Source organism: Haplochromis burtoni, unplaced genomic scaffold (genome assembly GCF_018398535.1).
Source record: "Haplochromis burtoni strain Fernald_Lab_line unplaced genomic scaffold, NCSU_Asbu1 Contig_323, whole genome shotgun sequence".
NCBI classification, from domain to species: Eukaryota; Metazoa; Chordata; class Actinopteri; order Cichliformes; family Cichlidae; genus Haplochromis; species Haplochromis burtoni.
Genome location: NW_024582684.1, coordinates 138,097 through 152,582, shown reverse-complemented (window position 1 = coordinate 152,582; position 14,486 = coordinate 138,097). Strand labels below are relative to the sequence as shown.

The 14,486-nt window shown below is 41.4% G+C and overlaps 1 protein-coding gene across 26 annotated transcripts in view; it reads left to right on the top strand.

The window, feature by feature from the left end:
• The window catches only part of ptprdb (protein tyrosine phosphatase receptor type Db), a 163,662-nt gene extending 149,927 nt beyond the window's left edge, over positions 1–13,735 (top strand). For all 26 annotated transcript variants that reach the window (XM_014339939.2, XM_042228437.1, XM_042228435.1 and 23 more), the window contains 9 exons: positions 1,591–1,710; positions 2,142–2,296; positions 3,843–4,128; positions 6,495–6,673; positions 6,758–6,884; positions 8,583–8,708; positions 8,801–8,955; positions 10,063–10,198; positions 10,293–13,735. In XM_014339939.2, coding sequence (XP_014195425.1) covers positions 1,591–1,710; positions 2,142–2,296; positions 3,843–4,128; positions 6,495–6,673; positions 6,758–6,884; positions 8,583–8,708; positions 8,801–8,955; positions 10,063–10,198; positions 10,293–10,361 — 1,353 coding nt within the window. In that variant the 3' untranslated portion in view covers positions 10,362–13,735. The remainder of the gene's footprint in view (positions 1–1,590; positions 1,711–2,141; positions 2,297–3,842; positions 4,129–6,494; positions 6,674–6,757; positions 6,885–8,582; positions 8,709–8,800; positions 8,956–10,062; positions 10,199–10,292) is intronic.
• Positions 13,736–14,486: the final 751 nt, after the last annotated feature.

The window sequence follows — 14,486 nt, the reverse complement described above, 5'->3', positions numbered from 1 at the left end:
TTCTCATGGTTTTCTCCTTACCTTTATCCCCCGTTTTGTTATAGTTTTTCTGCTCCCTCCCCACCTCCTCTTTTTTTTTCTCCAAGCAATAGCAAATAATGCATTGGATGATAATGCAAAAATTGTATTGTAAACTGACCACATAGTTAACTAGTTAAAAATGTTATTTTTTGCTTTTAATACAGTTCATAAAGAGTGCACATAAGTGTTTATGGTTTGCATGATCGCACCCACAATGGGCATTTTCCTCCACTTCCTGTCTTGTGACTGTGTAGTATATTATGTAGTCCTTATTTTCTGGCTACAATGTCATAAGGTTTATTTTTTGGTTGTTTTTCGGTTGGGTTTTTTGGGTTTTTTTTCCACTACAGAGCAAGTTTGTGTTGAGCTTGTGAAGCTGTAAATTGTCAAAATTCAATAAACAGCGTTATGAAATGAAAACATTCAATTTGAAGATATTTAGCTGTTTATTATCAGCCCACTAGCTCTGCACGTACTGTTTGAGTGAGTAGTGGGCTGCTTGTTGGAGAAAATTATTTAATCTCATTTAACACCTCTCAACATTATACCATTATGTGTTTACGCATTAAGCGCACAGATGATCACAGATGGTCCCACTGTGGGAACGATGCCAGCATCCTTCCTTTTAGCACCAATCAAACCACGCTAGAACAGGGCACAGTTATGCTGCTAGCCTCATAAATCAATGGATAATATAGTCTTCACACCAGGGATTTTATTTTTTTTTTGCGATCCTGTTTATGCTCTGTCAGTGTGAGCCCCCCCTCCTCCTTACACAGGCAACCGTTCCTGTCCCCACAGTCTCTCAAGGTCTGGTGGGAAAACAACAGTTGAAAAGCTGTAATTACAGCCTGAACATCACGGGCCAAAACGCATAATCCCCAGTCTGGAGCAGTGGAATGCAGAGCAAGCTGAGCTGAGCTCCCTGCAGTCTTTGATGTGAGGACTGGAGGGATCAGCACATAACGTTTGGTTTGGCCTGATTCTGCCAAGCCCCCCTCATCTCCTCTGGGATTTTTTTTTCCTCCCTCCTCTGTGGTCTCCGAAGCCGAATCGAAGAACTACAAATATGACTGCCGGGTGCAGGGGAAATCAAAGTGTTTTGCTTGATAGGGATGCTGGGATTTTGTGTGTGCTACGATTGGTTATGTAGGGATTTGTGAGGCTGCGATGTATTAGCAACGTACAGCATCGAATATGTGAAGGATGAGTTTTCGGTATCTCTTGGCTTTTCTGAGCACTGGTGTGGATCTTTGAGAGAGCCCACCAACCTATAGCAGTTAACTAGCATGGTCAAACGCCCACCCCACCCGACACAGACACACACACACTTACTAAAACCCCTTTTCATATGCTGGATTGTCTCTGTATGTACATTACTGTCTGATTCTCTCACTGATCTGCTTTAGCACTCCTCTCCCCCTTCTTTTCTTTTTTTTTTGTTCCCTCTACACATGCACTCAAAGTCACGTCAGCTCTTTTCTTTCTCTTTTCTTTCACCAAAATCTTTGCAAAGAATTATTCAACCTGCTCTTCGTCTCTCACAGCTTCTCCCCTCTTCCATTTTAGGTGAAGTGCGATCAGTACTGGCCAACACGTGGCACAGAGACCTACGGCCTGATCCAGGTCACTCTGCTTGACACAGTGGAGCTGGCCACCTACTCTGTCAGGACCTTCGCTCTTTACAAGGTACTGAAACATGGCATGTATAATGGAGTGTGCGTAATTGATCTGTTCAAATATTTATACATACTTCGTTGCAGGTCTATAAACAAAATTTCATTCCCAGCATGGTTGGATAGCATATTTTTAGAGCTAGCTCTGAGAGCTCACACTATAAACCATCCTGCTGCTGTAATGAGTGATCAAACCACATCAGCGTATTAATCAGTGGCTGAAGAGAGTGCCAACTAATACACTTTCTTTATATTTGAGCAGTGTTTGCCAAAAACTATAGTGCCCTGCAGATTTCTTTTAAAATAAACTAGACTAAACCTGATAGCCTGGGCAGCTCATGACATGCTTGTTTACGTTTTTTTAATGGGATTTGTGGACATTTACAAAAATTACAGAATAACTAAGTCTTTATATTTAACCCCACGTCTAATCTGCTCAACCAGAGCGGCTCAAATGAGAAGCGTGAAGTCCGTCACTTCCAGTTTACAGCCTGGCCAGACCACGGGGTGCCTGAACATCCCACCCCCTTCCTGGCCTTCCTTCGCCGGGTCAAGGCCTGCAATCCTCCAGATGCGGGACCCATGGTTGTCCATTGCAGGTATGTGTCTGTGTATTTTCAGTTCGGCTCATCCATTCTTATTATTCACTGAACCAGAATTATTTATGATATCCATCCGCGACCATAAAGGAAACAGGTCTGCTCCGTGACTGTGTGCTTGTGAGTCTGCATGAAACACTTATGCGTTATTTTGGCATTTATGAGTTAACAACATTTTCAAAAGCCTGGCAGTCGGCGAAAATCAACAAGAGTCCAAGGGTGCTTGTATAAAATAGTTCAGAGGCGCTGAAGTAAAATAAGATTGACCTGCGATTATGCAAACCCCAAATATCCTGGCTGGCTTAGACACCCACATTCCTCCCACAACAACCTCCTTCGTCTCCATCATCAGCTACCATGCTGACCCTATTTTCCATAATTAGCTTTCACAGTTGACAATATACCATTTAGGCTGGGGGTACATCTGGGTTCACAAGTTTATATTCAAATGAGCTGCTGTCTGAGCAGCAGGAGGCCAATGTGTTGGATGGAGAAGAGACTCTGGGAGCTTGTCATTACGGGCTTGGCACAGCATTTAGCTCCAGAGCTCGAATGAAGCTTCTGTTTGCTCTTACCGGCAATCGCAGAGAAAAGAAGATAGAGCAGGGCAGTGGGAATATGGAGCAGAAACTCTCGGGAGGAAGAATTAGTGAGGTATGGATGTGGAGGAGAATGAATGAGGGGAAGGGGGTAAGGCTGAGACAATGATGGAGAGGGAAAGGTAGCGAGGGACTGGGAGTTAGAGGAGGAGATGTGTGCAGAGTGAGAAAAAAGAAGGTGAGGTCAAATCCAGGACACAGTGAATGAAAATGATGAATTAAAGAAAAGGAAAGATGGAGAGAAAATGGTTTCCAAGAAGAAGAAAAGGACAAATGTGAGTGTGAAAAAGTGTCGGGGCTGGCGTGAGAGGGTACTTATCGAGAAGAAAAAGAGGCAGAGCGACGGGGGCGGGACGCAGCGGAGAAGGTTGGCAGGAGAGCAGCTCTTCCTAATCTTCCGTAGCAGTCAGATGGAGTATCTAACAGGATTATCAGTCAAATTTAATTATCCTGGCAAGACTCCATCATAATGTGCTTTTACATTTCAACCAACCTCTGTATCAAACAACGGACCAAATCTCATTCCACCTCGACAACGCTCCCGCGGATGCACACCGATATTCATTTAACCACATAAAGAATTTTCTATTCACTTGCACAAACTTGCTTGGTCAGGTTGTCTCACCGTTTACTAGCACAGCAAAAATGTGAAGTGTTTGGGTGGGCAGCTAACGGTATTATATTTCCGGATCGTGTGTCGATAGGGAGGATATCTTCTTAATGCCAGCGAGACAGTGTTGCTGACTCATCGCTGATGTCAATTTTTACCTGCTTTGACAGAAATATTGCTGGCTGGGATCTCGATGATAGTTAGCTGATTTAGGCAAAGCATGTTATGTTTGAGCTCTGCGAGGACAGATTTGCACCAGGTATTAGGACACAGCGCACACACTGCAGTTTATGTGAGAAAATAACCTCACTATCTGGTTCTCTTTTCCTATTTCCAGTGCTGGAGTGGGCCGCACTGGCTGTTTCATTGTGATTGATGCCATGACAGAGCGAATCAAGCATGAGAAGACCATCGACATCTACGGTCATGTCACGCTGATGCGCTCCGAGAGGAACTACATGGTGCAGACGGAAGACCAGTACATCTTCATTCACGATGCACTGCTGGAGGCGGTGACCTGCGGGAACACCGAAGTCCCTGCGAGGAACCTGTACTCCTACATCCAGAGGCTGACGCAGATTGAACCAGGAGAAAATGTCACCGGCATGGAGCTGGAGTTCAAGGTGAGGAGGATTCACTTTGTTCCCCCGAAGGCTATAAAATTAAGCCCTACAGATTTATGGTGGTTCATAAAACCGATTCATGATAATAATGTAACACTTCACTGGTTTCTGTAAGGCCGAGTTGTCTTTTTCTTGCCCTTCGCCACCTAAAAGGTTAACAGTAAGAGCCAGTGAAAGCATCTTTGAAGCACTGCAGATCTTCAGGGCCTGCTCAGAGATATCCAGCGGGATAAATCACTGTCTGAAGACTTTACCTACTGGCCATTCTGTCCATATAAAGAATAGAGCAAACGTTCATATTTCATATTTAATTCTTGACCTTGAAAGCCATAATTGACCAAAAAACAAAGTTGCACTTCAGGTCCCATGCTGAGGGTTTTCATAGGAAGATGGTTCTTACCACCAAAGCTTGGGAAGAACGTTGTCTAAAATGACATACAGAATGTTTAATTCAGGAAGCTTTGACTTTGATAGCCCCTGAGCATCTTTCCCAGGGCTGTTAGTGGTTCTTACAGTTTCAATCCCCCTCTGAGAGATTCATATAGATGGTTGGATTTGAAGGGGATTATGGGATTGCACCTTTTGAATCTAAGGTAAGAGAGTTAGCTTTTCTGAGGGTTTCTGAAAGCATCGCAGTTTGGGAAGTTTGATAGGCATGCACGTAAAGACCAAATAATGTAGGCCAGAAAGTTGAAGTTTGTAATAAAATCTTAGGGGGTTGGAAGTTATAACAGCTTTTTCAAAACTTTAGGGAGCTGATTAGAATATAAAGTGAGAACAGCAAATGTAGGCATCATAAACAATCGCAGTGAGAACATAAGGGATTCAAACTCTTGCTGGGAAGTGTTATTTTCATTATATTCTAGTTGTTATTTTGTTTACTGTGTTGTTTACCTCATGCCAGATGAGTTCTCTGCAGACCTGACTGGCCTGGCTGGGTGAAAAAGAGAGAATCGGTTGTAGCTTTACAGGTATACGTTGAAAGCAGGTGGCTTAATTTTTCCCAGGAATGGCTTGTGTCTGCTCAGACAATCAGAGGGCAAGGTAAACACAAAGTGACTCTGAGCAATCTCCCTCATCCTATGCCCCAGCTTTCCTCCCTCCCTCTAATAGGAGCGCTCCCCTCAGAATGACAATGAACTGAGCGCTCGCTGTATTGTTTTCACAGCCTTAGATTGATGTGAAACACATGGCGGGGTTGTCCCACTCACCATATTTCATCTCACTTGAACTCGCGTGGTATATCACAGCCCACCGTCTGAAAGATTACTTTCCACCTCCGTCAACAAAACACCAAAAGGTTGGAACTTCTCGTGTAAGAGAGGCGTCATGTCCCTCAAATAAAATCACAAAGTTGAAGCAAGCGTGTGAGGAAAAGGGAGAGGTGAATGTTTTCTGGCTGCTTTTGGTAATCCAACACCTTAATATGCCGTGTTTTTGTTTCCTTTCACAGAGAGTTTATTGGTGGAGTTCTCGGAGCTTGCCAGGAGGGCATGATTTTCTCCTTGGTGAAAAATATTGGCATGTATCGAAGCGGTGAAAAGCTTTGTTTTTGCCAGGCTTTATTGATAAGATCGCGTCAAATTCAAACCAAATGACATGAAGAATTACTATTGTTGATGCTGGAAACTGGGTTCAGAGTACCCAGAATGAACTGGTGAACTTGTGGTTAGTGGGGATTTTCCAGCTCAGTCTGTCTGTAAGAAAATAAGGTACTGCTGTTTCTCCCACAGCACTCCGGTAGCTGCTGATGGTAGACGTTGGGTTCATGAGACCCCATTGTTTCCCCCTGAGTCTGCGGTTTCCCTCTGCCTATTCTCTGTTTCTCTGTGTTTCTTTTTAAACCGTGTCATCCAGTGGTCGAGTGTGAGCGAGTGTACTGCATGTACTTACGGCTGCCTGTCTGCACATATCTACATATGAATGTGTGTGTTCCAGTTTTTCTTTTTCTTTTTTTTTGATGACTGGATCAACTGTGGTTCACATGTGTGTGTTGAGACAGTGTGGGGCCTTGTGGTTTCCTGCCCCCTGACTTTTGATTTTCTCCTTCCTCTCCCTGTTCCATTCCCTACCGCTGCCCTCGTCCCCTATATCGGCCCTGCTGTGTTGATTCAGTTGAAGATGTCTGACTAAATATCCTGAGGCCTGCAGATTAAAGATGGTTTTCTAATTCCACTTGTCCAATAAAAAACCAAGCCTTGTGCTTTTTAAAAGAGTACTTTTTTTCTCTTTTACTTCCTTGCTTATCCGTCCTTTTTTATTTCGCCATCATTTCAGTGCTCTCATCAGTGCTGCTTGTAATTCTTTTTCTGTAATTTTCATCTGCACAATATTACAGCATATTTCCTTTATTTCTTATATTTCAGCGTCTGGCCAGTGCCAAGGCCCACACATCACGGTTTGTGAGTGCCAATCTGCCGTGCAACAAGTTCAAAAACCGGCTGGTGAATATCATGCCCTACGAGACCACGCGTGTGTGTCTACAGCCAATCAGAGGAGTGGAAGGATCCGACTACATCAATGCCAGCTTCATTGATGGATACAGGTCAGTTTGACATCAGTCACTGTACAATGTTCTCACGCATGGGGAGAGATTTATTTTCATTTATACTTATCCATGTGTTTATAGGCAGCAGAAGGCCTATATAGCAACCCAGGGCCCACTGGCTGAGACCACAGAGGACTACTGGAGGATGCTGTGGGAACATAACTCCACCATTGTTGTCATGCTAACCAAACTGAGAGAAATGGGACGGGTACGAATAAATGCACTCAAACACACTCAAATGTGATACATGCATTGGTCCTGCAGGATAAAAACATATAGCTGCACTGGTTGAATGTCTTTTTAATTAGCGTATCACAGTACTGTGCAAAAGTCTTGAGCTACATGTTGGTTTTTTTCCTTTGGACATTGGCAGCTTTTCTACTCATTTTCAGTCCAGTGCTTGACCATTTCAGAGGAATGTTGCGCTACTTAACACTGACCTATGAACCGTTCAAGGATAAAAAGGAACTGAACTCAAGAGATGAACCAGTGTTGGGTCTACAGAAAGCAGCTTAGCAAAGAAGCAATTTTAAATTGTAGCTTTAGGCACTTTGTTACTAACAACCCATCACAAAAACAGACAAAATTTGTTCCAATTTCTTTAGTTGAAATTACAGAAAAAGCCAAAAAATTACACAGCCCATTATCATAAAATAGCTTTTTTTTGCACTAACAAGGCAGCTTTCAAAGGGCTATTAACTGAAAACCTGTTAGTACCTGACAGTCATGTCCTGGAGAAATAGGAAAAAAATGCTGCAAAGACCTGACACAGGGCCTGAAAGAACAGCCGACCCACCCACTGTTACCTGAAGCTTCATCAGGAAGGTCTCAGTGAAAGGGTTGCTGTCAAGAAGTTCCTCTTAAGGAAGGAAAAGAGAAAGAAAAGACTGATATGCCAAAGAGTCTCAGAGATCCATTCCTGAAGACTACTTAAAGAAATAACAACAAAGCTTGCCTAGGAGTCTGTGTTGAAGAATAAAGGTGGTAATTACAAATATTGATTTTCACACGCGATAGAATGGTTAAAGATAAAAACAACAACAACATATAGACTGATTTCCACTCCCATTGTTAGGCTCTATAAAGTCTTATATTTTAGACCAAAGGAACCTGAAGAGGTTACAAATAACTTCAGTTAACAACAAAAAAGCATGTCACTTCACAGAAGGAAAGCAGACCATCCTATTCGGCTATTCAGAGCCCAGAGAATTACCAGTATGGAGATGTGTGTAGCTGTACAAGCTCTTAACTAAAAACTAGACAAAGAATTTACAAATTCTTTGAAACTCACATTAATTAAATGTGTTTGGGCTAGCTGCAGCTTTTAAACAATAGACCCACATTTTTCCCTTGATTAAGTGCCTAAGCGTGTACTATAACATGCAGTATCACACAATATATTGTCATTTGAGCTAATTATTTTCAGTAAAAGAATATATTGAAGGGCTGACTGAATAGCAGCATAATCAGCAGCTCCATGTGTTGTTGTTGCAGAAGTTTACATCAGGAGAGGACTGAACTGTGAATAACAATGTCCTCTTAAAATGGGCAGCAGAATAGCTTTTGATGCCTGCAACAGGGGAAAAAAAGCGAATGTTTCGTGATTAAGAATTTGCAATTTTGGGGGGGGAAAAATCTATCAAAAATTTAATATAATGAATTAAATATAATAAATGTTTGGGCATTATGAAGCATTATGCATGGCACAGTGAGAGTGATATGACTTTCAGTATTAATTCAGTGAACATAATATCTCATCTGCATTGAGATGGTCTTGAAATGAATAATGAATATCACAAGTTATGGTGACATTTCCGTTATAAATTGCCTAGAAATGGTTCTCCTCACACACTGAGTACTTTAAATATGATGCAGCGCTCTGAAGAGAAGCCTTTGTACTCTACAGGAGAAGTGTCACCAGTACTGGCCTGCAGAGCGCTCAGCCAGGTACCAGTACTTTGTGGTGGATCCCATGGCTGAGTACAACATGCCCCAGTACATCTTGAGAGAGTTCAAAGTCACTGATGCCAGGGTGAGTCGTCAGCCTTGTGAGCAAGACAGACTAATTTGTACTGGCTTCCAGAATTTTCTGAGTTTCAAATTACCATATTTTCTTTCACCCAGGATGGCCAGTCACGGACAGTTCGTCAGTTCCAGTTCACAGACTGGCCCGAGCAAGGAGTGCCAAAGTCAGGAGAAGGATTTATTGATTTTATTGGCCAAGTGCATAAAACTAAAGAACAGTTTGGCCAGGACGGGCCAATTACTGTGCACTGCAGGTAAGGTCTAGGCTGCCTACAAATACCTCAACATTTCACATATTGTTCATTAAGTTGTGCAGACTCGATAAAAAAGAATACCTACAAATTCACCAGATGACCTGTGAGAGATTCTTGGAACATTTTGTTTCTGCTTGAGTAAAGACTTGGGGAATCTTTTACGTTAAATTTATTCCACTTCTCTGTTAAATATATACAGTGCTTTAATATCAGACAAAGATAAATGAAAAATGCAGTTTTTAAATAATGATTTCATTTAATAAGGGAAAAAAACAAACCTTCCTGCTTCTATGTGAAAAAGTAGTTAAATGACAGATTAACTGTGAAAAAATCCGTTTTTTGGGAAGCTAAGTTGAGTTAAATTTCAATACCACACTCTGGCCTGATTACTCCCAGACCAGTTGAATCAAGAAATCACTTGAATAGAGCCTTTCGGACAAAGTGATGTTGCTAAAAGATCTCCCAAAAAAACAAAAAAAAACAACAGATGATGCCACGATCTAAAGTAACAGCTGAGATATAAAGTCATATCTATCCGTCTGAAAAGGATTACAAAGCCATTTCTAAGGCTTAGGGACTCCAGGGAACCACAGTGAAGGCCATAAATGGAGAAAACTCAGAGCAGTAGTGAACCATCCTAGGAATGACAGGGCTACCAGAATTACCATGCTGATTACCTAGAGGTCACAAAAGAACCCAGAAAAACATCTAAACAACTGTAAGCCTCACTTGCCTTAGTTAAGGTCAGAGTTCATGATTCAAAAATAAGAAAGAGACTGGGCAAAAACCTTTTTTTTAAAGTCCATTTTGTATTTACTTGGTTTTCTTTGTCTAATATTAAAACTTCTTTGATGGTTGAAACACCTAGCTGTGACCGATATTGGAAAAAGTATGAAATCAGGAAGAGGGAAATAGTTTTTCATAGCACTGGACTTTTTTTCTTGCTGATACGCTAATAAAGCACCACCACCGCTTGCTGCACCACGTGTGAGCAAATATTCAGAATAACGGTTTGGCACGACTAGTAGCAAACTGAGCTAGTGCATGATGCATACATAAGGAGATGTATTTCCAGCTCTGAATACGTTTCCACCTGTGCTCCAACAGTGCTGGTGTAGGAAGGACCGGTGTGTTCATCACCCTCAGCATCGTGCTAGAGAGGATGAGGTACGAGGGAGTGGTGGATATTTTCCAGACTGTCAAGATGCTGCGCACCCAGAGACCAGCCACCGTTCAGACAGAGGTGAGCTTTCTAAACCACTTCACGCCTTCAAAGAACACTTGAATGTTCGTTTAGTCTTTCTTCTCTTCTTCACAATTCTTCTGCTTCCCTCTAGGACCAGTACCAGTTCTGCTACCGCGCCAGTCTGGAGTACCTGGGAAGCTTTGATCACTATGCAACATAAACCCAGTGGCTGTCGATCATGCGCACGTTCAACCGAGTGCATTTTTCTCATGTTATGCACAGCCAGAATAAATGCCCTAGGTTGCGATGTGCAGGTATGAAGACTTTGCCACTGCATGCAGAGTGAAGGGGGACCATCGGCTTATCCGTACCTAGAAACAGCACCTCTAACTGAGCCATAGCAACCTGCTTGACAAGGGTGTTTTCCTGCCACCCTCAGCCCAAACACACCCATTGGTCAGTCTGAAGCAGCAACTTCAACCACTGTTCCAATCAGAATACTTGATCAAATATAGATTTTTTCTTTTTTCTTTTTTTATTTGTTTCAGTGCTTTTCCGAGCACCCAGATTGCGTTTTTTGTTGTTTGGGTGTGGAACTCCACCACCAGTGTAGCATCACCAACCTAAATACGGGACCCAGCTACAGCATTTTTTTCTGTCACAGGAAATTTCGATTTTTCTATCTCGAGGACAGTTCAGAAGGAAGCTACAAATCCATCTTATGGAAACCTCGTGGACAAGAAAGAACTGGGATATCAAGCACCAGAGAATTGCCAACAGGAGCCTGAAAACACAGAGCACAGAGTATTAAAAAGACCAAGAACACGCAACTTTAAAAAAAAAAAAGACACAAGAAGTGTGGGTTGTTTTTTTCTGTCTTATTTTGGAAACAGACTCTTGTTTCCTGTGAATGAAAAAGAAGACATTTCTACCATACAGTAATAAACACCACCAGTTCAACCTTATGCTTCACGATTTAAGATAAGGGAAGGTTTACTGAGGTCTAAAAATGCATACTGCAAAGTAAAACATTAATTTAGTTTTCTAGAAAAAATATGTGACTATATTGTTTTTTAAAAACTGGATATTCCATATGGCACGTTGTGTTTTTCCATTCTTATAGGTTTATGATTTTGTCACCGTTGACCATACATGGGCAAAGTTGCATTTTTTTTTTCTGTGTAATCCAATGAGCTGTAGCCATTTTCTTTTTCGTTTGTTAAAGTGATACGGTACTGTTTTAAAGTGTACAATCAAATCTAGTGTGGAAAATGTTCACAGTTCTATGAAAAAAAATCGAGTGTCACTCTCCTGTATTCTCCACCCACACGTTTCGCATGCACACAGGACTCTCAGCCTCATTAGTGTCTCACTTGCGACGTTTAAAGACACGAAGACAGTAATTTCTCAATTCCCGAGGGCCCGCCGGGGTACAGTATTAGCACTGCTGCTACCAGAAAGTCCCGAGAATAATCCCACCACGTTGTTCTGCGCGTAGCCCGAAAGAAAGCTGGGGCGGACCACGACTGAAGCTAGTAAGCGCAGAGAGCAGACAAAATATTAGGTGTCCAAATAAGCTTCATTAAGATTTCCTAAGCAGAAAGCGAGACGAGCGAGCAGGAAAGGGATGGGAAAAGGAGAACAATTTTCTTACTGGAATGCTCACCGTTGACTTTTCTCTGTGTCTGATTCAGTGTGCAATAAGTAGATGTATTATATATTTTTGTGTCAAGTCACTAACTGCAGTTATATGCCATGATGATGATGACGGTGATGATGACGACGATAATACTGATGATGGTGCATCATTTTCCAGACACAAGGATGTTACACTTGATGTTCCCTCCACCATATAAAAGTGTTAGAGAAATAACCTCTGACCTCTTAGGAAGTCGATTTTTTTTTTTTAATCAAGTCACATGTCCAGTAGATGATGTCATCCTTCTTTGTGTCACGGCGAGCAACGAATGATCGAAGTCATATTACAAACTGCATCTAATAAGTATTTTAATTTTAGATTTCTAGTGCCTTATATTACACGCCTATTTTGATAAAGTTACTTTAAAGGGTTTTTGTGTATTTTATGTATGCTTGTGTGAACCGAATGTGTGTGTGTGTGTGTGTGTGTGTGTTTTTGTTACGTTACAGTATGTGAAAAAGTATTTTATGGGATTTTTTTGTTTTGTTTTGTTCTTTTTTTTTCTTTGTTCTTTGTTGTTGTTTTGTTGTTTTTGGCTGTGAAATTTTGAATGGAAGGGTTTGTGTAGGCTGGACAGTCGTACTCACATTTTAAACCCAGCAACTGCATCATCATATCTCTTTTCATTCAAAAGAAAATAAGCATATGTTACAAGAGACTCGACTGCAGAAAAAATGTGGTTTTAAAGTAGGTTATTAGCAAGACAGACTGATCGTTTTTTTAAGGTTCTACGTCAAGCTTTCCATCTTTTCCTTACACAGGCTTTGTGGATATACTGTCATTACGGACACTTTTCTTTTACCCGCCATGAAATTTTGGTGCAGACTTTGAGCTGGCTCGAACAAGTCATACTTGCTCGGCTGTATAGAAATCTGTAAAAGCTGAATGGCTCTTTGTCAGTCTGTTTGAAAGGAGGAGCATCAGCCCGTAAGAGGATGCTTAAGTATCCCAGCTGAAGCCATTTACCTAAAATCAGTCACAGTGGGTCATCTGTGTTCCTCATTCTGCTGTTCCGCATTTTTCCTTTTCTTTCAAAAACGAAGGCTGAGAGAAGTTCAGGTGCTATGTCTCCGCTGACACAGAACCTACAGTATATACTCATTTTTTTGTAAGCCCATTAACTCTCAGCCATATGAGGGATTGTTGACAGTTTTCCACCATCTTAAAGTAACCTTGTTGTTGTTTGTATGCATGGTACCACTTTCGAGATGCCCCTGTGGTCGCACCTGTTACGGGAAGACTTGCACTTTCTCTCTTTGTACTATGCACTAATATTTAGTATCCTGTTAACTCCGATAGCCCCGGCCTCCCCCCTCAAAAAAAGGAGTCTTACTTGAACTCAGCAAAGATGGACCCTGCAATGCTCACACGGTTGTGTATATGTAAATAACACAAAACACAGAGAGTAATTGAAATGCATAAATAGATGACTACGTAAAAGTAAATGAATTAACTGATGATAACGGCAAAGAAGGAATAGAGATTTATCAGATATACAGAGCGATATAATAAAAGGATGCACCACAAGTCACAGTTTTTATGGCACAGCAGTATGTGCAATACATCACATTGTGGATTTGTTGTACCACAAAAGAGAAGTTTCACAAAACGAAGTGTTCTATTTTACCCTGATGTATCATGTAGATGGATTAAACTGGAGTTTATAAATTGTATAAAAAAATGAAAATATGATGTGTTATTGGGATCAGTTACCTCCAATTGGTCTGTACATGTAAACCTTTTTGTTTCCGTTTTCTGCTCCGAGTCAACAAGTGCTTTTTATTTTCTTACATTGGTTCTCGGAGCGCGTGAAAACTGAAAAACAGGTCTGTATGGATTTCTGTTCTTTATCGACACAAGTTTCATTTGTTACAAATAAACTCAAGTGAAAATGACTGTTACCGCTGTCATTTTTAAATGTTGAGTCAACCTTTGAATTCAAAATTTGGGCTACAAATGAAGGTTATCTGTGATAAATCAGCAAAAACAGCAAATCTGTTGGTGTCTATGTACATGGAAATTTTAATTAACCACTTACATACAGAATCTAGTCAGAACTGCCGAGACCTGAAACAGGGATTGATATTATCTATAGATTTACGTAGCTACTGCAGGATGGTGATTTTAGTGAAAAATGACACGAAGATCTCCAGCAGGCCACAAGTGGGAATGTGTTTGACCAAACAATCAGACTTCAAGTCAAGTCAAGTGGTTTTATTGTCATTTCAATCAGTGGTACAGTGGTACCTCACACAGGAAACAAGACAGTGTTCCTCCAAGACCATGATGTTACATATCATATAACAGACGATCAACACAGGACTACATAAAGTGCAAGTGTGCAAAAAACAGCAGACTGAACAAAACAATATGGACACAAGAAAGTGCAGACACAACAGTGCAATAGGAAGTTCATGAAGGATCCGATGTCCTCTAGTGAGGCCTGTGCCTGGCACCCTGAATATTGTCCTGTGCTGTTTACAGCAAGTTCACCCTGAGCACATGTGACACATGACTGTGAATAATGTTCAGCATGATCTATTGATGGGATGGGGAGGCATATTCATCATGGGGCACACAGACCTCTATAGGCTAGGCATTAGGTATTGGGATGAAATCCTCAGACACATTAACAGACCCCATGGT